The following is a 27,418-nucleotide window of genomic DNA, read 5'->3' on the forward strand; positions in this document are numbered from 1 at the left end:
ACCTAGAGTTAATATTTTACCACTTTATATACTGTATATTTTCTCGATAATTTTAATATGTACCTATACATTTTCTCTTCATCTTTTGAAATTAAGATTTCTGTTTGAACTAAAAATAACCAAAGAGAGTGTTTACTTCTCATTCGTTTCAAACCAGGAACCCAAAAGTTTCTTATTATTTACCTTTCCTTCTTCTGAATGTGGAATTAAAAATCAAAACATTTAGAAATCTCATAAGCTCATGTCTCAGTAAGAAAACAAATGATGGAAATTACATCATAAACAACCTATTTGTTTTCTTTATGCAAGACTTGAAGCTGCAAAAGATGATTACCGTGTTCACTGTGAAGAACTTGAAAAGCAACTAATTGAATTTCAGCATAGGAATGATGAATTGACTAGTCTTGCTGAGGAAACAAGAGCCCTGAAAGATGAAATAGATGTTCTTAGGTATGTCATATCTAAATATAATCATATCACTTCTAAGTTATTACTTAGTCATTTTAGTATTCCACATTTTAATCATGGTTTTTTAGAGTTATCCCTTTGTATCAAATACTGATTAGTTTTTATCCAGGCTCCTGGTCTTTACTTCTTTTATACTTGTTAATAATAATTGCAGTTTAAAGATGATATTAATTCTTGTTAGGACAGTTTCTTAGCAAAATCCTAAATGATACCTTTTTCTTAAAATTTTTAAGCTGAGTTACTTTTAGATACATTTGCTTGGCCTCCTTGTACTCATTAGTTTATCCTGTGAAATTTTTATGTAAGGAAATGCATTTTTATAAGCCATAGTTTAACATTTAGTAAAATAGAGATAAATATAGATAAGCATCCTAACATTTATTTCAGGGTCATGCAAGGATTCTCTTACTGTATTTAACAATATAAAATTTATATTTAGTTTTTGTCTATGAAATACTACTCACGCACACTATCCACGTTTTTTCTATTTTTTTAATTAGCCATTTTGTTACACAGTTTTTAATATCCATTTGAAACAAAATATTTATAACCATTACTTTGAACCTGCATGTGATAGTGAAGTGATATGGTTAGTATATTTATTTATTTTTGTTCCAGCCAAGTTGACCAGGTAAGCACAACTCTAAAGTGCTTTGCTGGACAAATTATAAGTTGAATCAACTTCTTAAGCATACCATACACGTGGAACAAAACTATACTAAGTGAATGCACACTATAGGCCATAAGCTACACAGCAGCTTAGAATTGTCCAATTACATTTACAAAACCGTGCATTTTTATACATTGTGCTAATATATATAGAACAGTTTGATAACTTAGTGTGTTAAATTTGAAACATTTTTTTATTTTGATGCCTTTATAACAAAAAGGCAGAGCTTCAGAGAGTTTTAGCCCTGAGTCTGTTTCCAAAGTTCTCCCAAAATTTATAATTCCTCTATTTTCTTTTTTCTTTTTTGCTACTTTATAGATTATTTGGAAGACTCGTTTTACAGTCAGAATAAAATGATGTGCATTTACCAGTTTTTACACAGTAATATTTAATATTTATTATTATAGGACTACCTCTGATAAAGCAAATAAACTGGAGTCAACAGTTGAGATATATCGTCAGAAGCTACAGGATCTGAATGACCTTCGGAAGCAGGTGAAAACTTTACAGGAAACAAACATGATGTATATGCATAATACAGTCAGCTTAGAAGAAGAATTGAAGAAGGCAAATGCAGCACGTACACAATTAGAAACATACAAGAGACAGGTAAGAAATATCTTAATTTTTTTAATTATTAAAATTGAAATACTTCAACTTTGCTACTCTATTTGATGCTTAAAGGATGGCATAGAAGTAAAAGAACATTGCCTTAGTGAACTGTGAACTTATGATTAAATTTCTATAATTTTAATTCAAGGATCGATAATTGAGTTTGAGTTATCTAAGTCTTTTACATTTTTATTGGCTTCTGAGCTTATATATTTTGGGGGACCGCTTTTTTGTTTATTTGCATTTCTGGTAATCAGTGATAAATACCTAGATAATGGAGCTATAACCTAAAATATTCTCTCGTTATTTATCAAACAACCTAGAGAAACATTAGTGTAGAAGCTTGGCTGTTTATTTTTGGCTAAATTGTTGGTCGTATATTTTTAAATTTATGTTAATTCTTATCTACATGCTGTTTCCACAAATATTTAGAATACACTGTAGTCTTACTATAAATTTTATTTACACTCAATTTCTCATATATTGAATTCTGTAAAACTATCAGTATCATATACTCTTGTTTTTTACTTTCGTTTCTGACAAAAGGTTCAGGATCTACACATTAAACTTTCCTCTGAATCCAAAAGGGCAGACACACTAGCATTTGAAATGAAGCGGCTTGAAGAAAAACATGAAGCTTTACTGAAGGAAAAAGAGGTAAACATAGATATAATTGATAAGTAATATGTCTGTCTGCTTTTAGTTTTTAATATGACTCTTGCTATTCTAAGAAGAGAAGTGATATCATCCAGTCATCTTTCTCCAAAATTGAAATTATTGTTGTAAAGGAAAATGTTGTAAAAACTCTTCATGCTGTTTTGATAGTTACCTTCACAAGGGAAGACGAAATAACGAAGCTGAACAAGTTCATATGTCTTGGTCCCTGTTTTCCAACTCTCGACTCAACTCCTTGAGAACAAAGATCATAAATGTGATTTTTTAAATAGCTTTATTAAGATACAATTTACATACCATAACTTTGCCCATTTAAAGTATACAATTCAGTATATTCAGGGTTCTGCAGCCATCACCACAATCAAATTTTAGAACACTGTCATCACTCCAAAAAGAACCCCTATGCCCATTGAGTTGTAAAAGTTCTTTATGTATTTTAGATACAAGTCCCTTGTCAGATATACAACTTGCAATTATTTTTTCCATTCTGTGGGTTTGTCTTCTCACTTTCTTAATTATATTGTTTACAGAATAGTTTTTCATTTGATGAAGTCATAATTATTTATTTTTTTCTTTTGTTTGTGCTTTTTGGGTAATATTTCTATAAAACCATTGAGTAACCTAAGATTAGAAAGATTTACTCTTATGTTTTCTTTTAGGAGTTAGTTTTATAGTTTTAGCTTTTATTTTTAGTCTGTGATCAATTTTGAATTAATTTTTGTAGATGGTATAAGATGGGGGCCGAACTTCCTTCTTTTGTGTATGGATATTCAGTTAGTTGTCCCAGTGCTATTTGTTGACAAGACTCTTCTTTCCTCCATTGAATTGTCCTTGTACACTTGTTAAAAATCAATTGGCCATGATACTGTAATGATGGTCATATTATACATTTGTCAAAACTCACAAAAGTAAAATAGAAAGAGTAAGCCCTAATATAAACTGTCCTTTTGTTAATAATAGTATATCAATATTGGCTTATCGATTCTTAAAAGTAACCATACTAATGCAGTATATTAATAGAAAAGGTAACTAGATTGGGGGAGGATGAAGGGAGTACATGGAAACTCTGTACTTTCTGCTCAATTTTTCTGCAGACCTAAAACTACAAAAATAAAGTGTCTCTTAATTTTTTTTTAAAGTAAAATAAGTTATTCAACCATAAATCGAAGAGTTTATTTCTGGACTTTCAATTCTTTCTCATTGATCTGTGTGTCTAGCTTTATCTTAGTACCACACTGTCATTATTACTGTAGCTTTGTATTAAGTTTTGAAATTGGGAAGTATGAGTTCTCCAACCTTATTCTTTTTAAAGATTTTTTTGGTTATTCTGGGGCTCTTATATTTCTGTATAGGATCACATTGTCAATTCCTACAAGAGAGCAAGCTTGAGATATTGATAAGGATTGCCTGAATCTGTAGATCAATTTGGAAACATTGCTACCTTCATAGTATTGTTTTTGATCCTTGATTGTGGGATAACACTCCATTTATTTGTCTTTAGCTTCTTTGAACAATATTTTGTAGTTTTCATTGTAAAAAACTTGCACCTTTTAAAACTTTATTTCTGAGTGTTTTATTCTTTTTGTTGCTACTACAAATGAAATTATTTTCTCAAATTTATTTTTGGATTTTTTTCAATTGAAATGTATAAAATACAATTAATGCACATTAATCTTATATCTTGCAACCTTGTTGAATTCACTTAGTATTTCTAATAGTTTTTAGTGGATTTTCTAAGACTTTCTGTAAACAAGATCAGGATATCTGCAAATAGAAGTTGTTTTGTTTCTTCCTTAGCAGTTGAATACCTTTTATTTCTTTTTCTTGTCAAATTGTCATGGCTGGAACCTCCAGTACTAATGTTAAATACAAATGACAAGAGTGGATTCTGTTCTCTTGGTTCTGATAGTAGAGAGAAAGCATTCACTCTTTCACCATTGTGTATCTTTTTAGCTGTGGGTTTTGTTTGTAGATGCCCTTTATCAAGTTGTAGAAGTTTCTTTTATTTCTTGTTTGTTGAATGTTCTTATAATGAAAGGGTGTTGGATTTTGTCATATACTTTTTCTGGGTCAATAAGATGACATGTGATTTTTGTCTTTTATTGTATTAATGTATATATATTACATCGATTTTTAGATATTAAACCAGTTTGCATTCTTGCACTGGAGGTAAATTCCATTTGGTCATAGTGTATAATCCTTTTTAAATGTTGCTAGGTTCAGTTTGCTAGTATTTTGTTGATTATTTTTCCATCTATATTATAAAGGATATTGATTTGTAGGGGTTTTTTTTTTATTTTTTATTTTTTATGTCATTTCCTGGTTTTGTTTTCAAGGCAAATACCACATAGAATGAGTTGGGAAATTTTTTCATGCTTTTTAAGGCTTTAGCTCACTTAAAAACTTTGTTTAATGTGTCCACCCACTTGGTAACCTCATTGACTTTCTGTTGAATGTTTTGTTTTGTTTTTTTTCTTATGTGTGGACTCTCCTGTTTCTTTGTGTGTTTTATATTTTTGTTGAAAATATGACATTGAAAATCATATAAAATAGTTTCAACCCTGGAAATCAGATTTCCCCCAACCTCAGGGTTTGTTGTTGTTGCTGGGGGTTTTTAGTGACTGTTTTGGACTAATTATGTAAAATCTGCATTCTTCGTAATGTGCAGCCACTGAATTCTCTGCTCAGTTACTACTGAAGTCAGTTAATGATTTGTCAGGTATTTTCATAGATGTCTTGAACAAATATCTCTCCCATGCTTTGCAAAAGGAATCAGTTTCTATTTTGGAAAACACTTTCATTTCATCTTTAGCTGTTTAAAACTGCCTTTGCCTCTATTTTCTGCTTGCAAAAGACCTCAAGTTTATCCAGAGCTGAGACATTGAGGCCCTCCCAGGTTTTTTCTGGGCATACACACAGCCCTGCATATAACTGGCCTCCCAGATCTCCAGGAATATGTCGGAGCTTTTGAAAATTTCTTTTGGATATCTCATTTCTCAGATCTTCCTTGTAAGTTTTTGGCCATGCTCTTGTTTTCCCTAACTGGCGTCACAGCCTCTAGCAGCTGTAGTGATAAATAATTAATTGCAGGTGATTATTTTTGACAGATGCCTTGGGAATAGAGATTTTTTTGCACAGCAAGCACCAATCAGCTCAAATGATGAAAAATACCTATGAATGGGGTTTTACAGGGCCCTGCAAGATAGGTCAGGTAGTGACAATGTCTAAAGATAGGGCTTTTTAGGAGGAGTTCTATATCCATATTTGTTCTAGTGGCTGCTCAGATGCTACTTTCACAGCTACAGTGATTGAGAGGCTGCTGATTTTCAAGGCTACTCCAAAGCTGGGGAAAGGGTGATAGTAGTAAGGCAAGATGAAAGAACAAAAGGCTCACCGTTTTGAGATTTAGTAGATTTTCTTTAACAAATCCTCCTCAGATCATTGCAAGCCTTCGGTTAATTTCCAGAGTTCTGGAAAAATTGATTTAGGCAAATATAATAATGTTTTTATTGTATTTATGAAGAAACAGATTTATAGAGGGCTTCATGCATGCTATAATTATAATTTATAGTGTTCAGCGGTCCCTAAGGCATCTGTGGACTCTAGCCTCAGGACTCCTAGAATTAGTTACCAATTTACTATTAGGTTGTTTTGATCCACATAATGGACTAAATAGGATTTTTTTACTAATTTGGAATGTAACTTTTAAAACATGATTTTATATTCAAAAGTACTTTTCAAGTTCTGAGAAAATGATTTAAACGTAAGCATTTTATACAGAACATAGAAATTTGTCATTGGCTGTGGGCTCTGAAATGATACAGCTAATGATATGAAGTCCTAGCATGCTGTCTTTGGGAAATAGTGTTTTTTTTTTACAAATTCATACTTTCAGGATCCTACTTATTACTTCTTTCAGTAGAATTTCAGAGCAGGGATAAAAAGAAATGTTTCCATCATCTTTTACACACCAGACTGTATTCTAGATACTTGACACAAACCTCATCTCATTTGTTACTCAGTACACCTTTGCAAGGGTTTGTGTACCAATATTTTCATTTTGCTGATAAGGATACTAAAGCCAAAGAATTGAATACTTTGCCCTGGGTAATATAGCTTGTAAATAGTGAAACTGGAATTCCAGCCATGACCTCTTTGCTTCCAAAGTCCATGTTTCTTTTATTACTCTACAATTACATATTTGTACTCCGTTGCATAATTACATTCATTTTATTCAAAGATAAACTGTCTAATAGGGAAATCACAAGCTTTGTGCTATATAAAGATTAAGACCATTATTTATGGGATTTATGCAAGAGAAAATTAGCCCTTAGCACTAAAACTTACTAAAATTTTTAATTAACTAAGCAACAATTTCCAAATTAACTTGTTAAGATAAATTATTGTAAGCATAAAATACACTGCCTATGGGCAGAATTAAATGTTTTGCTTAAATAATTCTTTTTTAGAGACTAATAGAACAACGTGATACTCTGAAAGAAACAAATGAAGAGCTGCGATGTTCCCAAGTACAGCAGGATCACCTAAACCAAACAGGTAAATGTTGGATTTAGAAGAGTTTTCTTTAATGGTAGAATTACTGAAATGTTAATCTGTTTTGTTATTGTTTAGATGCATCTGCTGCAAAGAGTTACGAGAATCTTGCTGCTGAGATTATGCCAGTGGAATACAGGTAAATTTGTTTTTATTAATTGAAAATCCATAATTAATATTAGAAATGCGACTCTTTTTTTTTTGGTAAATTTTTTAGCCTTTTAAACTTTTCATTTTGTGAGTCATAGAGCTCAAAATTATTTTGTCTCATCTGGTTGAATTTTCTAACATATCATTATTGCTATTATAACAGTTTTTAAATTTATCAGAAGTAAAATTTCTAAACCAGCTCAATGATATATTCTGGTTTTTATAATATGACCTTTTTTGTGTTGAATTTCTTTACCTACCCTTAAAGTCTATGGAAAACTCTTTTAATACATGACATTCAAATCCTCATTGGTTAAAAAAAAAAAAGTGAAGAGAGGAGCTGTCAATAATAGCAGGAGGATTAAGCAGAAGTTAAATGAAATACAAACCTTAGGGTCCCTTCTTCACTCAACTTTTATCTTGGTATTTTGGTATTTTACAGCTATGTTACTTATAGCCATTTGACTAATTGGTATTTTTATGGTTTTATTTTCATTTTAGGGACAACAATTTTATTTCATTACTTCAGATTCTACTCTTTATAAATGGCTTTATTGAAACATAATTCATATGTTTAAAAATGTAGTTTGGAAGGTTTTAGTATAATCACAGAGTTGGGCAACCATCCTTGCTATCAAATTTTAGAGCTTTTTTATCTTCCCCAACAGATACTCTGTACCTATAAGTATTTCTCCATTCCTGCTTTCCCTCTAATTACATCCCCAGGCAACCTATAATTTATTCTTTGTCTCTATCCATTGGACATTTCATATGTATGGAATCATACAATATGTGGCCTTTTATGACCGACTTCTTTCACTGAGCATAATGTTTACGAAGTCATTAATTTTAAGTTTGTTTAGTTTTCGGTTAAAATATAGATCCTTACATGCTAGACTGGAAACCAACTTGTATTTTTTAGTTATTAATAACTAGTGATATTAATATTGTTTTTAAAAGATGAGCCTATTTAACTTTATGATGCTGGCATTAAAAAGAACAAAAATTGAGATTAATTGAAATTAGTTGCTTTTGTGGAATGTGACTTAGGAGGGCAGCAGGTAGGTGATCATTACTTTTACATTTAATACCATTTCTATCATTTGCATTTTAAAAACATGTATGTAAACCTTTAATTAATTTTTTTCTAAAATCAAAAAATTCTGGAAATAGTCCTATGACTGCCATTATCATAAAAGTATATTTAAAAATTTTAGTCAAACTATAGTTCCTTAAATCTATTGCTTTTCTTTTGTATGTTTTCTAAGGATATGCTGTATACTACCTTTAGCAAATAACTTCAAAATTATCAAAGTAAAATAATTCATATTATCTGTTAGGAATTTGCATAATAAACATTTAGTGATATATAACATAATCATATCTATACCTTTAAAAATATACTACTTGTATTTCGAGACTTAGTTTTACAATGTATATAGTTTTTTCTTAAAAACTTTAAGAAGCTTTAGTAATATTTTAAAACAACAGCTATTGAGTGGACAGGAATTTCCTATTTCTAAAAGAAGAATATAAAAACTCTTACATTTAAGCCATTTAAAAACAAATTTTACTTTTCATCATCAGGGAGGTGTTTATTCGACTGCAGCATGAAAATAAGATGCTTCGCTTACAGCAGGAAGGTACTGAGAACCAACGTATTGAAGAACTTCAAGAGCAGCTAGAACAGAAGCACCGCAAGATGAATGAACTGGAAACAGAGCAAAGGTGACTCACTCCTTTATAATTGGCATGGTGATTTAATTACCTAATGACAAAGTCTTGATTCACAGAAGTGGAAAATATCATTGTAGTTAAAATATTTAGGATTTTTAGAAGAAGATTTTTTTAATTTTTTTTTTTTTTTTTTTTTTTTTTAGTCTCACTACCCATTACTTTTATCAGACTTTGTTAATCAGGTTGCTTATTCTTGAATTTTATTTGGATGTCTTCACAATTGACAGAAAATTTAACGAATGACATTCTGGCTTTTTACTGCAGTGTGGTGCATAGATGGGACAGGTTGTGGAGTGAAATTTGAATCCCATCTCTTCTTAAACTATTTGATTCTGGGCAAGTTACTTAAATAAACACTTGGTGTCTTCAGCTATAAATTGGAGGTGATACCTAATTGCAGGTTATGAATATTAACAGATAATGTGTTTAAAGTAAATGGTGTACTTATCTGATACCAATGAGGTGTTCAAAGATTGTCATATAAAAAAAAATAACTTTATGTAGTGCTTACTATATACCAGGTACTTTTATAAGCACATTTTTTATATTCAGCAAGTCTTCACAATAACTCTATGAAGTAATAACTATGACTATCTCTTTTTTTATGGATAAGGAAGCTGAGGTAAAAGGAGATTAACTGACCTAAAGTTTCATCAGTTCTGGATCCTACATTTGAACCCTCTGTCAATATGACTCCTCAGTCTTTGCTGTTGACCACAATGCTAATCTGCCCCTTATAAATAGCATACTTATAGTAAGGGTATTTAGATTTATTTGACCAACCTTTCTTTATTGGATTGTAGAGACCACTAGGAATTTTAGAGACATTTGAGCCTTGTCTCTCATACTTGTATGTATATTATTTCATCAACTGCAGTTAAAAAACAATAATATTTTAGCTTTCTGAAGAGACCATTAAAGATTATATCCTATACAATTCAATATCATTCGACACTGGAGATACTAAGTTTCAGTTTTTAGAGAGTTAACATAGGAAGATAGACAGGTGAAAAATTTTATATATTTCTATATATAATTAGAGGGAGAGTCAGAGAGACAGAGAAACAAAGAGTCATACAGAGAGTCGGACAGATGCTATCTAGCTGGTAACTTCCAATGGAGACAACTCTTAAGCAGGGCTTTAAGGAATGAGATGATGCCAAGTTAAAAATCTGCACTAGTTACTAGCGCCAGTCTCTTCAATAACAAGTCATGAAGAAATAACTGGAAAATGTTGACCTTCCTCTTCTCCCAGTACATTGTGAAATCTGAAATAAGAAAAGGAAACTTCGTGTTTATTCATTAAAAATACAACTGTAGGAAAATTGAGCTTGTTTTCTCATTTTTATACCAATGCGTACAGTGCAGAAATGCTGTGCTTTTGCCACTGACACATAAAGTACTTCAAATTTTTAAATGTGGGTATATGTGCTTTCAGGATAAAAATGTCTTCTTTTCCTTGAAAACAGACTTCTATATACTATATATTATACCTAGCTACAGGTGATTGTTTGGCATTTGTTATTGCTATTAAAAGTATATTTTATGAGTTAAATTGCATAAATGCAGCTTATAGATCCTTAATTACTTTGACTTTCAATACAAATAAACACATATGATTCATATTAAAATAGGCTGAGCAAAGAGCGCATCCGAGAATTACAGCAGCAGATTGAAGACCTCCAGAAGTCTTTACAGGAACAAGGCTCAAAGTCTGAAGGAGAAAGTGTAAGTAACTTAAAAACTGTACTAATTCTGCTGTGTATGGACTCTCTATAATAGTTCCTGATGCCCAAATTAATCTTGTATTTGAATGTGCTACTCTTATTATTAATGATACCCTTAAATACCGTATATATCTGCATAACAGATGCAGTGATTTTGCCAATTTGGAGCCTATACATTGATCATATGTATTGGAAGGTGATTTCTATCCTACTTCAACAGCTATACCTAAGTTCATGGTAATTCCAGATTGATAACATGCTATAATTGAGTTCTTCACAATTCTGCTGGGATCACAAAAGGGCTGGCCTGAGGAAAAACCTAGTGAGAGTAAGCAGCAATCAGAATTGAGGAAAACTTCTAATAGGAAAAGGATAAGAAAATGATTTCTACCAAAAGAACATCCAAGAAATATTTCATACCACCCTCCAAAAGGACAGAAACCTTAATGCAGTCTTGAGTACATTATCCCTTATGTCTTCCCTCTTTCCATAGTGACTCGTGACCTGCCACTTCTAATGGATTTTGATGGCAAATATTGTGAAGACAGAAATATGAGGACTTAGAAGAGATCAGACAGCCTAAATATGCCTACCAATGTTTTTTATAGTTTGATCTCTGTATATAGAAGAGGAAAGAAGTAATAATCAATAGAGGGATATATTTAACTAAAACAACAATAAAAAGATAAGACTAGCTATGTGTTAGGCAGATATTGATTAGATAGAATGGTAGGCGATTCTACTTGTGTTATTGAAGGGGAGAAAACTAGGGGAGCGTAAGTATTAAAGAGATGAAGAGGAAGATTGAAAGGGTTACATTTCCTTTCTGTCTTTTTTATGCTTTATGTGATTTTCTCTTTTTTCCCTGGGGGCTTGGAAAATAGAAATCGTCTCATGCATGGCGGCATCTCATATGTGCATATATACGGTATTGTAACCTCTCTAATACAAATATATTTTTAAGGCACATTAGGGAATACTTTTAAATGAGATTTATTTGAGGGAGTACATTTTGGATTGCAGTGTTTTCAAGATTTAAAATTTCGTTATTTTTTTAAAGTTTTTGGTATCTAAATTATGTTTTAGATTGTATATTTTAAACCGCTATAGCTATTCAGTAGAGATACAGAACTACTATTGTGATTTAAATTCCTGTTTTTTGAAAGAGGAAATTTTATGTTTTACATTTTATTTTTTAACAAAATTCAGTTGCTTCATTTTGATGTCAATATTAAAGTGCTTGCATTTATAATGGTAATTTAGTTCTTTAAGTCTGTTCACTAAATTATAAGATAATTTAGTTCTTTAAATCTATTCACTAAAAGCCTAAAATCTTAAAATTTTTATTTTAAATAAATGATTCTTTAGGCATTTAAGTGTTTGATACTCCTCCATATGTCACAGTTATCTTGCATTTGCTATTTTTTTCTTCAAGTTCAAATGTTATTTGCATTGCATTCAGAAATCTGAAGCATTTTTTCTTCTGCCGTTGTACTCTTCTAATTTCCTAGTCTCCTTTCGTTTCCCCTTTGAAGTGAAAAAATACCTAAAATTTTATGTTCTACAAGTTTATTATTAGAAATACAAATTTTTAAGACATTTCTAACTTTGAATAATACACCTTCAAAAAGAGGTAAAGAGATGTTAACATCTGGAAAATTTATCTTTACCACGATAGTTATCTTACAGCACCTTTTTTTAATTTTTATAGTCCAGCAAACTAAAGCAGAAGTTGGAAGCTCATATGTAAGTAAAACTGATATTTCATTTCAAATATGAGAGGGGAAGGGTTTTAAAAAGCTTCTAAAGTTAATATCCTTTTTCTGATTTTGTTTATAAAAGCAAATACCCTGCTTTTTTGTTTGTTTTATAAAAGCAAATGCCAATTGAACATTCACCACTGCCACCAAAAAGTGAAAAGAAAAACATGTAAAAAGGTTCAGCCTGCATGCCAATGATCCCAAACTTCAATATTTCTCTATTATTAATGTCATTTGAAGAGTTTATAAAGCAGGCAACTATCACAGCTAGATTATGTGGAAATGTAGGATATTTATCCTATAAAATATTTTCTTAAACTTTCTTAGAAAGCAGAGATAGTGAGGTGGAAAAATTTAACATTTTTGGCACCCATCATGTGCCAACTAGTTTACATCTTTACAACAACCTCTATAATATTTGGCAGGTGTTATTCCCATTTTCACAGGTGAGGAAACTGAGGATCAGAAAGTGACTTGCCCTTAGTCCACTAGTGTTATATAGTAGAAACCAGTTTTCGTTCTTAGATCTGTTTGGCTCCAAAGTTCCATGTTCTTTCCACTACTTAGGGAAAAACTAACAGAGGTCCATGAAGAATTACAGAAGAAACAAGAGCTCATTGAAGATCTTCAGCCAGATGTAAACCAAAATGGTAGGTATTTATAAAAACCTGAATCTAAGGACTTTACTGTTTTAGTTGACGGACACGATAACTGTGTATAAGTCTTCAAACAATGCATCAATACATATGTTGCAAATAAGTCCCATGATAATTTTTAGTGATTTAAGAAATTAAATGATCTAATCTTAAAACAAAAAGGCAAAGTAAATCTAATAAATGAACTGATGTATATGTAGGAGTATCAAACATTATAAAATATAATAGAATTAATACTATGAAATTATAAATAAAAGAATTTAAAATGAACTTCGAACAGTATATAGAAAGAATGCTTTATATTCTCTTATGATGATTGTACTTACATTGTAAGATATATTTGCTCATTGAAATACTTGGTAGAAAGGAGAGAAATAACTAGATAAAGCAGATTATAAATATTTTTTAAGAAAAAAATAATACAAAATGATCAAGGATGTATTGTTGTAGTTCAAAAGTTTTAGGTAAGAATTTACTACAAAGAATAAATAAAAGATATCTATCTCTGTGTTCTCTTATCAATCCTTAGAAAAAAATATGATAAATATTTTTTGTGTGAGGATGGAGAATTAAATAGGTAGTAATTGGTCATGTTTCATTTCATTTTCAACAATAGCACAAAAGATCAATGAACTTGAAGCTGCTCTTCAGAAGAAAGACGAAGATATGAAAGCAATGGAGGAACGATACAAAATGTACTTAGAGAAAGCAAGAAATGTGAGTGACTTATTTTACAGAATTCAAGTCTTTGTGAGTCAAGTTCTAAACAGGCCTGTTCCACCTGTTTGTACTGCTCTTGTATATAAATCATTGTCACCTTGCTCCCCACTACCCTTCCTTGCTGGTCAGGTTCCTGGTGTGTCTGTCTCCATGTCAATCCTTGTGTTCTCTCCTTCTCACCGATCAGCATCAGATAAAGCAAATACATGGCTTATAGAAACAGTTTAAACATGGACTGTAGAGACTTCCTTAGAGAAAATGACTACTCTAATATATGACATCTGTAGCTCTTAAAAGGAAGGCCCATTTGCTGTTTGTGAAAATTTAGCTTTTCAAACTTGTTTGAAATTGTTTTAGCATTGTCTACATTAGACAGTTCAACACAGTTGTAATGTTCACCACGCTAAATGTTCTTTTTCTTTATTTTACACTTTTTATTATCTGTAAGCACTGTTTTTATAAAATCTTTTATTTCCGTGAATACCATGCATTTTCCTAATTAACTGTAAGTGTTCTCACTCAGCAAATGCCAATGTACTCTATTTACTGAATAAAAAGAGAATTTTATGACAAAGCTTTAAAATACTGTAAATGTCTACTCTTTTATGTTTAAGTTTTATATAATATTCATTAAGGCATAAATAATCCTGCAGCAACAGATAAACCCCAAGATCTTAAGACTTAACAAGATAGAAGTTTACTTTTTGATCACACAAAATTTAGTCATCAGTGGGGAAGGTACTCTGCTCCATGCAGTCATTCACAGCCCTAAGCTGACGAAGGCTCTGCCTTCTTCCACATAGAATTTCCAAGTTCACTTGACATTGTCCAACTGGTAGATGAGGGAAGAGAGCACGGATTCTATAGGAGATATGTAACAAGTCAAGCTAGAAACAGTGCGAACAACTTTTATTTTCACTTTAGTGAGCAGAACTCAGGCAGTAGCCACATTCAGCTTCTAGGAAAGCAGGACTTGGTAAACATCCAGTTTAGTGTCTGTCCATTACAAAAGTATAAATGCCTTTAGTAAGAAGTGTAAAGTATAGAAAGGTCCCCAGAGACAACTGTTATTAACTTCTTGGTACATTTTCTTAACAATGAATTTTTTAATGCATATTTTCTCTATGCTTTTTGACCATTATATGCATACACACACACACACACACACACGTATGTATGTGTTGTATATATATCTTATGTGATTTGTATTTTTAAAACTTAAAATCATTTCCTCATGTGTTGTATAAATATAATTTAATATTTATTGAGTACATATTATACTAAGCAACTGGGAACACAGCACTAAACAAGATAGACATCACACTTATAGAACAGACTTTGCAAAAGTAAAAGAATGGCTGACTGCATAATATTCAGTTGTGTGGGATATATCATAGTTTACTTAGTCGTCATCCTACTGTGGGAAATTATTTCCATTTCTTTTTTTGCTCATAGAAATAAGGCTATAGGCAACATATTTATTCAGGAAGCTTTTGACTTATTTTGGTTTATTATCTTAACCTTGTTCCTAGTTTAATGGGTCAATAAGAATTATTAGGTCAAAGGATAGGAACATTTTATTAAGATGTTTGATATATTTCTAAATGATTCTCTAAAAGAATTATAACTAATTGGGAAAAAAAAAGTGACAATACCATATTCTTGCCATCATCAGTACTATCATTTAAAACACAGTTGCTTATTTGGTAAATGTAATTTCTTTTTTTTTTTTTCACAACATTTAGAGGAGAGGTTACAATAGTAAAGTAGGTCTATTACAGAAAATTTACAAAATATAGAAAAGTCGCAACCATACTTTTTATTACTTACAAGTAACAAATTACGATTTTTTTGTAATTAAATTATGATTTAATTATTTAATATGTCTATTTGTATGATATGAGCTCCATGAGGGCAGGCACCATGTCTATTGTAAACTGCTCTGTCCCCATCTGTTGCAGTGCCTACCGAATTCGGCACTCAGTAAATCATTTTGAATGAACCACAGTGATTGTTAGACATATTGCTTTCTGGTATTTCTTTAACTCTGTAAAATAATGACATTTTCCTACCTCATTAAATAATTTTAAATATTTTTAATAGATTTGTAATTACATCATACAGATGGCCTTATTATTGGAAACTTCTCATTTTGCTTGTAATTTATTCCTGACATTTCTGAAATGATTTCCTGCCATACTGCTGACTACATAGTTTAGCTAAATCTCTGAACAACATTCTGATCAAACATCTTGTTTTACAAAACTTTTAGTAATTTTCATAAATGTGATTGAGCACCAACCTAGTGTTTGTAGACAAAATCATTAATATCTATTATACTGATCTTATTTTAGATCACATTTAACTAGATAGTGGTAGTAAAAAAGATTGCTGCTAATGTACAAATATTACTCTTGTACAATCAGCAAGTTCCATTATAATTATTGAATTTTAATATTTTTAAAAATACTTAAGTTCGATAAATGTGGAAAGGATTCCTCAGTGCTCAAAGTTTGATAAGACTAAATAACTATCTCCGTTTACTGAGTTTCAGAGAAGGGAAATTTGATTCTGGGATGGGGATTGTCCCATTTTCGTACTAAATTTTTGTATCATTTCTCAGCTATAGAATAAGTAATTTTGTTATTCAAATTAGATTGTAAGACAAACTATAGTTAGCTCTTGGGCCACTTCTGGATGATTTTATACTTACCTCGATTTTATAGACTATGTTCTTGTATTTCAATATTTGCTAAGATAAAGTGAACGTAATTTTTTTTTCTTTAAACAGGTAATAAAAACTTTAGATCCCAAGTTAAATCCAGCATCAGCTGAAATAATGCTACTTAGAAAGCAGTTGGCAGAAAAAGAGAGAAGAATTGAGATTCTGGAGGTAAAACATTCATATTCATTCATTCTCTTAATTATTATGGGTAATCCCGACAATTAACTGCTCTCATACATTTGCCATTAATGATCAAGTTTCACAAGATGTTAGAAACATAATGTCTTCGCACTGAATATGTTTATTGTGGAGCATCTCACTAGCCCATAAACTCTGTAGTTTATGTACCCTGCTGCATTGTTTCTCCCTCTATAACAGCCAGTCATATGGATATCCCTTAGTTTTTGATAGAGTCCTGTTGTAATGTTCCTTTTAAAATTTGTGGATGTGAAACCAAGCTCACCTTTTAAAAAGGGTACTGTACTTAGTTAACCAGATATATCTTATCTCTCCTCCCTGTTCCTCGCCTGAACCCAAACAAACTTTCCAGTTGGAATTTATGAGAGAAGGAAGTACTTCAAAATCCCAGTAAACTTTTGAACTAAAGTGGCAGTCTGTTATTAATCTTGCAAAGTTATGTTGGTAAACGGCATGTTCTCATTAATTAGTGGAGTCTTTAAATTTTAAAGTTATTTTTGTGTCAGTGATTATATCATTTTTACAAGCTGGGTTAAGTATGTCAGTATGGAATTATTCTTAGATTTTACAATTGGGCATGCTCTAATTTCCTTTGCAAAGTGTTTTTCAAAACTACTGCTTTTATATTGTTGTGAGAGGTGATGCTGTTATTGAAGTCAGTATATACTTTCTCACAATAATGTGTGTAGCTGCAGAGCCATGTTCATGTCAGTTGTTGTAAAAAGCACTGGTTAGGGGTGTCTTTCTGAACAAATAATATTTATTCTTCAGGATCCAACTCAAATTTCTCTTCCTCTAAGAAGCTTTTTTTGTATTCCTTAGTCAGTTCTCTTCATAGCGATTTTATGTACTTTGAACTCATGAATTCATTTCACAGTAGCATTTTTCTTTTTGATTGTGTCAGAGTGAATTGAGGGCAGAGGCTGTATCTTATATCTCTGTACTTTACTAAATATTACATAAATCAGAGGCCAGGGTTATAGCTTTATTGGTAACTTGCTTAAATTGTCACCTTTCCTCTCTGGTCCTCAGTTTTCTCATCTGTAAAATAATGAAACTTGAGCTGAATCTCAGAAATCTAAGTCGCTCTGACTACTCACTTCCCAGTGAAAGCCAATGAGAATGTACACCATTGCTGATGTTTGAAATACAACTTCCTAACAAGTATGATGATAAAATGGTGCCTTTAACTCTAGAGCTCTGAGAAAAGCCTTCAGTTAAGTCACAGCCTGTGGGCCATTAATTTATGTGCATTCATCTGTACACACTGCAGAAAGTAAAAAGGAGAAGAGTAATGTAAATAACAGAGGTTACTCTGTCTGCCATCTTTCCTGGAGAGTCTTTGCCTGGAGTGGGTTTGAGCCAGAAGAAAGGTGTCTACCTCCCTCATTTCTTGTATGCTTTTTGTATCATCATGATCTTGCTGTAGGAACATTCAAGCGTTTCAAGATTATAATGTTTTATGATCTAACTTATACCTGGTACTCAAAAAAATTATAAAATTAGCTGAGTTAGGATAATTAAGAAATGGATGTTAGTCTCTAGTTGGCATGTAACTATGGCCACAGGCAATCTAGTATACAAGTTACCAAGAATTGAAAGAGAAAAATTCATGCTAAGCTTTATAGGAGATTTTAAAGGATTTTCTGGGATATTTTTTTACTATATCCTTTTTCTCCTTAATTTTGACTCCTCCACAGGTACAGCTGTGCTTTGTTACCTAAGCCAGTTGTTACTTTTTTTTGTAGATACAGGGGACAGTAGCATAAGAATCACTAGTTTCTTGGGGTTTTTTGTTGTTATTGTTTTCTTAAATATCTGTTCTGCCAGTAAAAATCCAGAAATAAATATTTACTAGTCACAATTTTATTTTTTCCTAAGGTGTTGTACATGCATTTCTCCATGATTCAGTTTACACTTTGACAATTTTATTTACCTCAGAATGCATTCCTCAAATCTCTCAATAATGAGCATTTGAAGAAATGATTCCATTTTTAGTAATTTGGAGTTATTTCTGGGATTTTAATAGTCTTCATATCTTTTTCCAGAGTGAATGTAAAGTAGCAAAATTCCGTGATTATGAAGAAAAACTCATTGTTTCTGCCTGGTATAATAAGGTGAGTTGAAATTCAGCTAATGATTAGATATTTAGAACAGCGTTTATCAAACATTTTGACAAGGAACCATTGAAAGAAATATATCTTATACCACGAATCAGTACATATACATGTTTATGAGTATAACTGAAAAAAAGTTACCCTGGTTGTATGCATCGCATTGAGGTATTTTCTGCCTTATTCTCTTCTGTTTTTTGTGTGTGTGTGTGTGTTTTTTAATGGTGGTCATAATCCAAATTGACTATATATTTTAGTTTGTTTTGAATTGGTTTTGACTTTTCCAAAATCAGTAAACTGATTTTATGACTTATGGACCTTTAATGGTTCACATGAAGCACACACACACAACAATCCATAAATATTCTAAAACATTTCATTTGGGTTTCATAGTTTCTTTAGAAATGTGAATATCTGTGTAATGTAAGATTAAGTGCTTCTTGTACTCAGCATTTATTTTCACATCCCCTAAAGTCTCTCAGTGTGTCTTTCAATGTATTTATTTTTTTTAATCTGAAATGTGTTTTACTTCTTTATTCTTAATATGGGTAGGATGTTTTCAAGAGTAGCATTTCATGATGTATATGGTTCTTTTGGGTTATTCTAATCAGCTAGAATAGATAATAAATGCAGCCACTACCTCAGGTGCTGCTTATTTAGTATGTGAGAATATCAATTTCTGGACTCCCCACAGGTGAATCCTTTGCTTCACTGCATAGAACTGGTTGTCCCTCCACAAACATGCTTTGTTTTTTCATGCTGTCATACTTTTTGTGCTCTTTTCTTTCCCTCCAGTCTATATTTGGTAATATCTTACTTAATTTAGCAAGGTCTTGAAGGAAATAATATGTGAAGCATTCCCAGAATCTTCCCTCATGGGTTAGTTATCTCAGTTAATATCGAAGACTGAGTATTGTTTATTTGTTCTCCTGTGGCCTCTTGATACATAAATCATTAAAGATACTAAGCCAAATAATGCCTTATTTGTTCATTTTTTCACCTATAATTTTTGAGCATCTACTCAGTTTTATGTATTCTACTAATTACTGGTAATGCTAATTTCAGTAAAATTGTATTATGTGGTCTAGTGAGAGAGAAGTAATGTTTCTCCTTAATAAGAAACCTGGCAGCCACAACTACAATAATTTTGACATGTATCACTATATAGATAGTAAATTTGAACTATACCGGTGGTTTTCAAACTTAGCATGCATCAGAAGACTTGTTAAAACACAAATTATTGGACTCATCTGCAGAGCTTCTTACTTAGTAGGTCTGGGTAGAATCTATAGGTAGAATTTATATTTTTAACAAATTCTCAGTGGTGCTAATGTTAATCCAGCAGACCATTTTCTAAGCTTTTGTGTTATTTCTGCTTATAGTGGGTGGAATGATGATCCAAACACAAAAATTTGTTTTGGAACCTTTTTTTTGTTGTTGTAATTAAGCATAATTCTAGAACATTTTAAACTACTGTTTTTAACAATTTAATATTTAGTGGATTAAAACAGAGATACCGGGTTTTATGCCTTTGTTTTCTCCTTACTAGCATTACCATATGCAGATTAATTAACTTCTGAACCCGTATTTTCCTCTATAAAAATGAAAACACCAGGTTTTTAGGATTGTTTTGAGTATTAAATGACTTTATGTATGTGATAAGCACTTTAAAACTCTAAATAGTCATTTTATTTGTTTGTTTGTTTTTGTTCAGAGTCTAGCATTCCAGAAACTGGGGATGGAATCTAGACTAGTGAGCAGCAGTGGTGCTTGCAAAGACACTGGTGCGTGTACTCCTGCACGATCTTTCTTAGCACAGCAACGGCACATCACCAACACCAGAAGAAACCTCTCTGTTAAAGTTTCTGCTACAACGTCTGATTAAACTACAAAAGAAAACATGAACAGAAGTGCCCTTAAAATATTTTGTATCTTTCAACCAACTACCAGATTGAAAAAGAAGTTTATGATGCTGAAATAGCTGTTCAAAATGCATGGAATTAATTTTCTGGCTGACTTTGAAAACAATATAGAATTAGCTATCTCTCTGAGGGAGCACATTTAAATAATTGGAAGATGTAATTAGGCACACATCTCAAACATTTATGTTTTGAGAGTATTATAATTTCAAATTCACTTTGTATATTTTAATTTAATGTTTTCAGTTGTACCACAAACTTGGTTAATTTGCAATGTATAATCAGTAATATGTACCTTAAAAATACATCTATATTTGTTTTGTGGTTTTGGTCCATATAAAAATCGTCTTAAGGTAGGCACATGTAGATCTATACAAGATTTATATTTTTTGACTTGATATATGCAGTTTTACTTCTACATTCTAATTCTGTGATTGAATGGGTATATTTTGTCATCTAATAGAAGAAGATGTAACATTTGGAAGATTTGACTATTGAAATGACTCTGTCATAGTAAAGTAACTAATTGGAAATCTTGTAGATTCAGAAGAGGTTATACCTCTCCTATGTACCTACTATAGACAAGGGCTTCTGTGCAGCCTGTTTGAAATGTTAAAGGAGCAGAAATAACTGACTTATAAGTGGTGACTTTCTGATGGAAAATAAACTAAAAAATATATTTTGCGTGAAATGTTCACATACACTTTAATATAACTGATGAAGAATACAAATATTTTGCTTTTAAGCATAAAAATATCAGAGTTTCTGCTAAAAAAAAAGATGGTATAATGGTTTTGCCTCTTCACTGAAAAAAGAGCACAGTGTTGAAGTAACTTGGAATCAATTCGATTTTGATTATTAATTGAGGACTCTTGGGCTGAGTTTATGGTATTCAGTTTGTTTCTGCCCAAAGCTCTTTATTTTCAGAGGTGTTACTTTCTAATTTTTTGGTCATTTTTAAGTCACACTTTGGAATTTTAATTTAGTTGAGTATGATATGTGCTGTCCAGTATTGTAGCCACAAGCCACATGTGGCAATTTTAATTAAATTAATTGAAATAAAAAATCCAGTTCCTTGGTTGCACCAGCCACAGATCAAATGCCCAATAGCCACATTAGCTAATAGCTACAATATTGGACAATGCAGATATAAAATATTTCCATCATTACAGAGAGTTCTGTTGGATAGTGCCATACTAAATCTTTTTATAACAGGGAAATCTTTAATGTGAGATCACAAAAGTTAAAAGAAGAAAATTGTTAAGTCTATTTCAGTATGAAAAGGAATTGAATTGTGACTTACATCTGGCATTCCTTATAGTTGAGTACCTTATGTTGTGACATTAATAATTAATCTTTCTAGTACTATTCAACAACTGCATACCTATCAGCATATGTCTAGACTAGGCAGGGGTCAGCAAACTTTCTTTATAAAGGGACAGATAGTAATTATTTTGGGCATTGTTGGCCATATGATCAGGAGCAAATACTCAACTCTGCCACTAAGTATGAAAGCAGCAGTCATATACAGTATATGTAAACCACATAGGTGTGGCTGTATTTCAATAAAACTTTATTTACAATAACTGGTGGTAGGCCAGATTTGGCCTGAAGTATGTAGACCATGGGTCTAGAGTTTATTCTTAGTCTTTTCTTGAAAATATGAATATTGTTCCATTAGCAGTATTACATATTTAGGTACTTGGTTTTTAGATTCTCTACCAGTACATTTTTTTAGTCACTGAAAATATAAGAATTTCATACTGCATTCAGATCTCTGACAGGAGAATGTGTCAGGATATTTTGTTTTATCAGGGTTAACTTCTATTTACTACCTCTTAGATTTTGTTGTCTTTTTTCAGTGCAAATATATCGTTGGTTTGCATTTTCATATATTCTTGTAGTCTCTGCTTGCCTGTGACTTTCTGTGAAATGAAACAAGCCTTTGACAATATTTTAGCATGCTTATTAAATTTTTCTAAATATGGCATTTTGGTATATTTTGGTCATATAAGACATCTGCTCCTTTGGTATTTACTACTTATAAGTGAGATTTTATAAGCTCTTCAAGCTCCCTTTTAATAGAATTTATTGTAAAACATCAATTTCAATAAATTAGTATTTTCACAGTTCAATTGCTCATAAATTTTCCATTATTATACTTGGAATTTCTAAGTAATTCATGCAATTTCTGAATAATGACATAAAGCTTGATTCTTTTTTCTTAATAGAGAAAAAACAAATTTTGTGATTTACCACTTTTCTGGTTTATAAGTAGAATTTAAATTGCTTGATACTTAAGTGTTTATACAAGACTAATGTAATTTAAAGTTCTGGATTATTGTGAGCAATCATAAGGAAATTCAGGAACTGATCAGACGTGGGATCCTTTCCCACATCTGGTTAATATAGTGAGATTGACACCCTGTGGGTGGTAAAGCATTATAAATATTCATTATAAACCATGAATTATACATGTCTGTGTTGTGAAGCTTAAGTGCATATACCAGGAAAGAGAAATTTAGCATTCATCTATGTGATAAGGAGTTGAATGTCCCAGTGATAATAAAGTAAAACCACAGACCAATTTGGAAATGATCTTTAATTTTGAGCATTTGCTCAAAGGAATATGAATTTCCCTTTCTTTTTAAAATAAAAAGTGTGTATACATATGACAGTGATGTTTATTCTAAGATTAACTTAATGTATTGAGAAATATTTTAAGTTCACTCTATTTTTCCAATGAATAAGGCTGTTGAACTGATGATATAGTATAGATTAAAATCAATGCCTTGCCTAGAAACATTAAACTGGGTAGCCCTCATTAAAGTGTCATCTTGGATAACTGGAGTGCTAATTTAAATCTTAGCACGATACAGCTACACCTGTTGCTGTATAATGGCACATTTGGCTCTGTGGCGTGGTTTTTAGGGCATAGTACTACTGTGTTAGGTTCTCTATTTGTATTTTTAATGATAATCATTCCTATGTAAATAGTGTTATATGGTTATATGCATACATTCTTATTGTGAACCTGTACCTTGCGGAGTAGTTTGGAAATTTTTAAAGCACTAAATTACAATCATAAAAGAAAATAGTGTGCAGTTATTAAACTTGATGTAGCTTAAATATAATGTTTATAAAAGGCTCTTTCTATTTTCTATGGTGAAGACTTTGACACTTGAAAAATAGAAGCAATACTTTATTTATTTTTGTAAGTATTTAGGATATTATTTTAAATAAATGATTGTCCAATAACAGTATAGTAGTTGTAAAGTGTTTTAAGAAATAAACTTTCTGATTCTGTGCTCATGATTCTTGTTGGATTTTTAGTAGGTACAACTCCACGTTTATTTGCTTTAAATAAAGGACTTGAAATATTTAGATTGGTAGAGAAAAATAATTTAATTCTAATTTTATGTTTGAATTTTTTTTTTTTTTTTTTTTTTGGTGAATGAGAAGATGTATAAAAGTGATTTTTCGGTTTGCCCAGTTATATCTCCAATTTCACCACTGGATATTCAGCACTAGATATTTTGCATTTTTGTGGAATTCAGAACATTTTTTTTTTTGGTCAGAGAATGCTACTTATCTCTCAATATTCATTCTCTCTTTATTTAGTAATAGAACCCCCATATTTTAGCTTATTATATTTACCTTCCTTCCAAGGAGGAAAAAATAAGAACTTCCCAGATGTCCTTGTAACGAGGCGGGGTCATTTAACAAAGTTCTGGCCAACGACTGTGAACAGTAGTGATGTATACCTATTAAAAGAATGGGTTTGCCTTCCCTAGCCTTTACCCCTTCCTCTATAGAATGTCATGTGCCTGAGGGTAACTGTCAGGAACAGTGGACCAAGAAGGAAAAAGGAACCTCGAAATCACCATTTAGTCATGTCAGCTCTGGAGCACCCCCTACCCCCACCCCCATCCAGATTCTTATTTAAGCAATTTTTATAGCTTCTTTATTTGGGGATTTCTTTCTTCTAGCATCCTATCTTCTTTCCCAATCTATACAGGCTTATCAGAATAAGTTATGCAATTTTTAGATAAGTGTAGGTACCCCATGTTCTTGGGTTTGGAAAGGTTTAATTCTGCTTTTAATGTATACTCAACAAGTATTTGTTTAATCCCATGAATGAAGTAGACATGCCAGATATGAAAAGATGGAGACAGAAGTCTTGTCTCACTTTAGATAAATCACCATGATCCCTAAAGACTATGATTCTATAAATTTAAGTTTCTGAATGGTACGGCAAATGCTGGCCCAACGTCATCACAAAATTTTGTAACTAGTTCATTTAAGAGTGTACCAAGGTTCTAAGACCTGCACTGATCAATATGGTGGCTGCTAGCCACATTAGATATCTAATCGTAAATTTTAATTAAATTTTATTTCCTCGTTACAGCCACACATGGCTAGTGTCTACAATATAGGACAGTACAGATACAGAACATACCTATCACAGGAAATTCTACTGGACAGCTCTGTACTAGATGTCGAGGTTGAATGTATACATTCTGTATTTCTCTGAAGTTCCACAAGACCTGAGATCACAGAAACGTGAGGTGAAGTTTTCAAACTTCACCTTGCACACAGTGATTTGCTCAAGAACACAGGTTCGTTGGATTCTTAAGTCGGCTGTGGCCTTGATGGTAAAGTTCTCCATTCTCGCTCACCTGCACTGTAGCAACTTGCTATCGGTAACTGGTAAAACCTGCAATTTTACCTCTTACTTTTTGCTTCAACTCAAACATTCCCCTTGTCTGAATGCTTCCATGATTTCTCAAACAAGGTGAGAAATCAATGTTTCAAAAACTCAAAGTTTTTGTCTTGGTGACATTAATGTCACCCACTTGTCTGTCATTCTAGACTATTTCTTGAGGTGAAGAGCCAGATCTGGTTCCTCTTTTTCCCACAGCACTTGGCACACTATCTTCCACAAAGTCAACAAATATATGCTAGCTGAAGTAAACTTGCGGATAATGGACAGAATATTTTCTTTAGAAATTCAGTCTCAAGTTTCTCTGAAGAGATCGAATGCCTATCTGAATAGGCAAAAAATTAGGAGACCAGGATATTTTTTATGTAACCTTCACAACTAACCAGCAAATATCCCTAAGCTTCTTTTTTAGTGGTATCACAAATCATATTTTTATAACAGCTTTATTGAGATGGAATTCATGTACCATATAAACTCATAAAGTGTATAAATCAGAAGTTTTTATTTCTTCACAATTGTGTTGAAGAGGAATTTTCCACTCAAATGACTAACCTTGTTATCAGCATTTTGTTCTGCTTCTGTAAACATGCTTGCTGCATAGGCCAAAGGGCAGAGTAACCTCAAAATCATCTGAGGACTCACCTTCCCCTTTGATTGTTCTGTCTAGATAACAAATGTATTGCCTGAGTGCCTGTTTGAAAATCTCATGCTCTGTAACTGCCTGTAGCCCATAGCAACTCCTAGTCTGTAACCAGCTGAGGACAAATCAATCAATCAGCCCATGCCAACTGTAACAGCACAGATATAAAAGCGAAATTGCCCCTAAGCTTGGGGCCCAGATCTTCAGAGTGCTAGCTCCTCTGGGACCGCCGGTGTAATAAACCTGACTTCTCCAACCCTCCAAGTGCTGCTTGATTTCTCGCTGGTCTGATTTTTGAAATTTTTCTGCAACTGTGTGGCCATCACCATTCTCTAATTTTAAAACATTTTTTCACCCCAAATAGAAACCTTTTACCCATTAGCAGTCACTCTGTTCCCTCCCCTCCTCCCAGCCCTTGGTACCACTAATCTACTTGCTATGCCTATTTTGGACATTTCATATACCTGGATTCATATAAGTATGTTCTTTTGTGACTAGATTCTTAAATTTAGCATAACGTTTTCAAGGTGCATCCATGTTATCAGTACGTCTTACCTTTTTATTGCTGAATAATATTCCACTATATGTATATACCACATTTTGTTTAGTCATTAATCAGTTGATGGATATTGGGGTTCTTAACACTTTCTATTATAAATAATGCTACTATGAACATCCATGTACAAGTTTTTGTATGGAAATATGTTTCAATGATCTTCTATATGTACTGCTATGGTCTAAATGCTTGTGTCCCTTCAGAATTCTTATGTAAAATCCTGACCGCCCCAAGGTGATAGCAATTAGGAGGTAGGGCCTTTGGGAGGTAATTAGGTCATGAGTGGGATTAGTGTCCTTATAAAAGAGGCCTGAGAAAACTCCCTAATCTTCTTCCATCATGTGAGGACAGAGCAAGATGGTGTCAACTATGAATCAGAAAGTGGGACCTCACCAGACACCAAACCTGCCAGCACCTTGATCTTGATCCAGCCTCCAGCACTGTGAGAAATAAATTTTTGTATATAAGCTCCCCAATTTATGCTGTGTTTATTATAGCAGCTCAAACTAATACATATACCTAAGAATGAAACTGCTGAGTCATATATTCCATATAAAACATCGAGGTGATGCCAGACTGTTTTCTCAGACGTCTGCAACATTTCACAATTCCACCAGCAATGTGTGTTACAGCTTTTCTGCATCATCACCAGCCCTTGTTATTGTCTGTCTTTATTATTTTAGCTACCCTAGGGTGTGCGAAGTGATATCTCATTGTAGTTTTGATTTGCATTTCCCTAGTGATTAATAAGATTGACCATATTTTGGTACTTATTGGTCATTCATTTATCATCTTTGAAGAAATGTCTATTAAA

At 32.2% G+C, this 27,418-nt stretch overlaps 1 protein-coding gene across 2 annotated transcripts in view; it reads left to right on the top strand.

Moving 5' to 3' along the window:
• Window positions 1–21,506, top strand: part of HOOK1 (hook microtubule tethering protein 1) — a 54,774-nt gene extending 33,268 nt beyond the window's left edge. The window contains exons 11-23 of one of the 2 annotated variants that reach the window (XM_039887754.1): window positions 310–450; window positions 1,546–1,747; window positions 2,297–2,407; window positions 6,895–6,982; window positions 7,058–7,118; window positions 8,717–8,857; window positions 10,501–10,594; window positions 12,305–12,339; window positions 12,921–13,003; window positions 13,626–13,726; window positions 16,521–16,622; window positions 18,701–18,769; window positions 20,481–20,654. In XM_039887754.1, the coding sequence (XP_039743688.1) occupies window positions 310–450; window positions 1,546–1,747; window positions 2,297–2,407; window positions 6,895–6,982; window positions 7,058–7,118; window positions 8,717–8,857; window positions 10,501–10,594; window positions 12,305–12,339; window positions 12,921–13,003; window positions 13,626–13,726; window positions 16,521–16,622; window positions 18,701–18,769; window positions 20,481–20,651 (1,399 nt within the window). In that variant the 3' untranslated portion in view covers window positions 20,652–20,654. Of the gene's footprint in view, window positions 1–309; window positions 451–1,545; window positions 1,748–2,296; window positions 2,408–6,894; window positions 6,983–7,057; window positions 7,119–8,716; window positions 8,858–10,500; window positions 10,595–12,304; window positions 12,340–12,920; window positions 13,004–13,625; window positions 13,727–16,520; window positions 16,623–18,700; window positions 18,770–20,480 lie in introns of both variants that reach the window. The other variant, XM_039887746.1, reaches the window with a different exon arrangement.
• The last annotated feature ends 5,912 nt before the right edge of the window (window positions 21,507–27,418 follow it).

The sequence above is a fragment of the Pteropus medius genome, unplaced genomic scaffold, assembly GCF_902729225.1.
Source record: "Pteropus medius unplaced genomic scaffold, Ma_sr-lr_union100, whole genome shotgun sequence".
Classification (NCBI taxonomy): Eukaryota; Metazoa; Chordata; class Mammalia; order Chiroptera; family Pteropodidae; genus Pteropus; species Pteropus medius.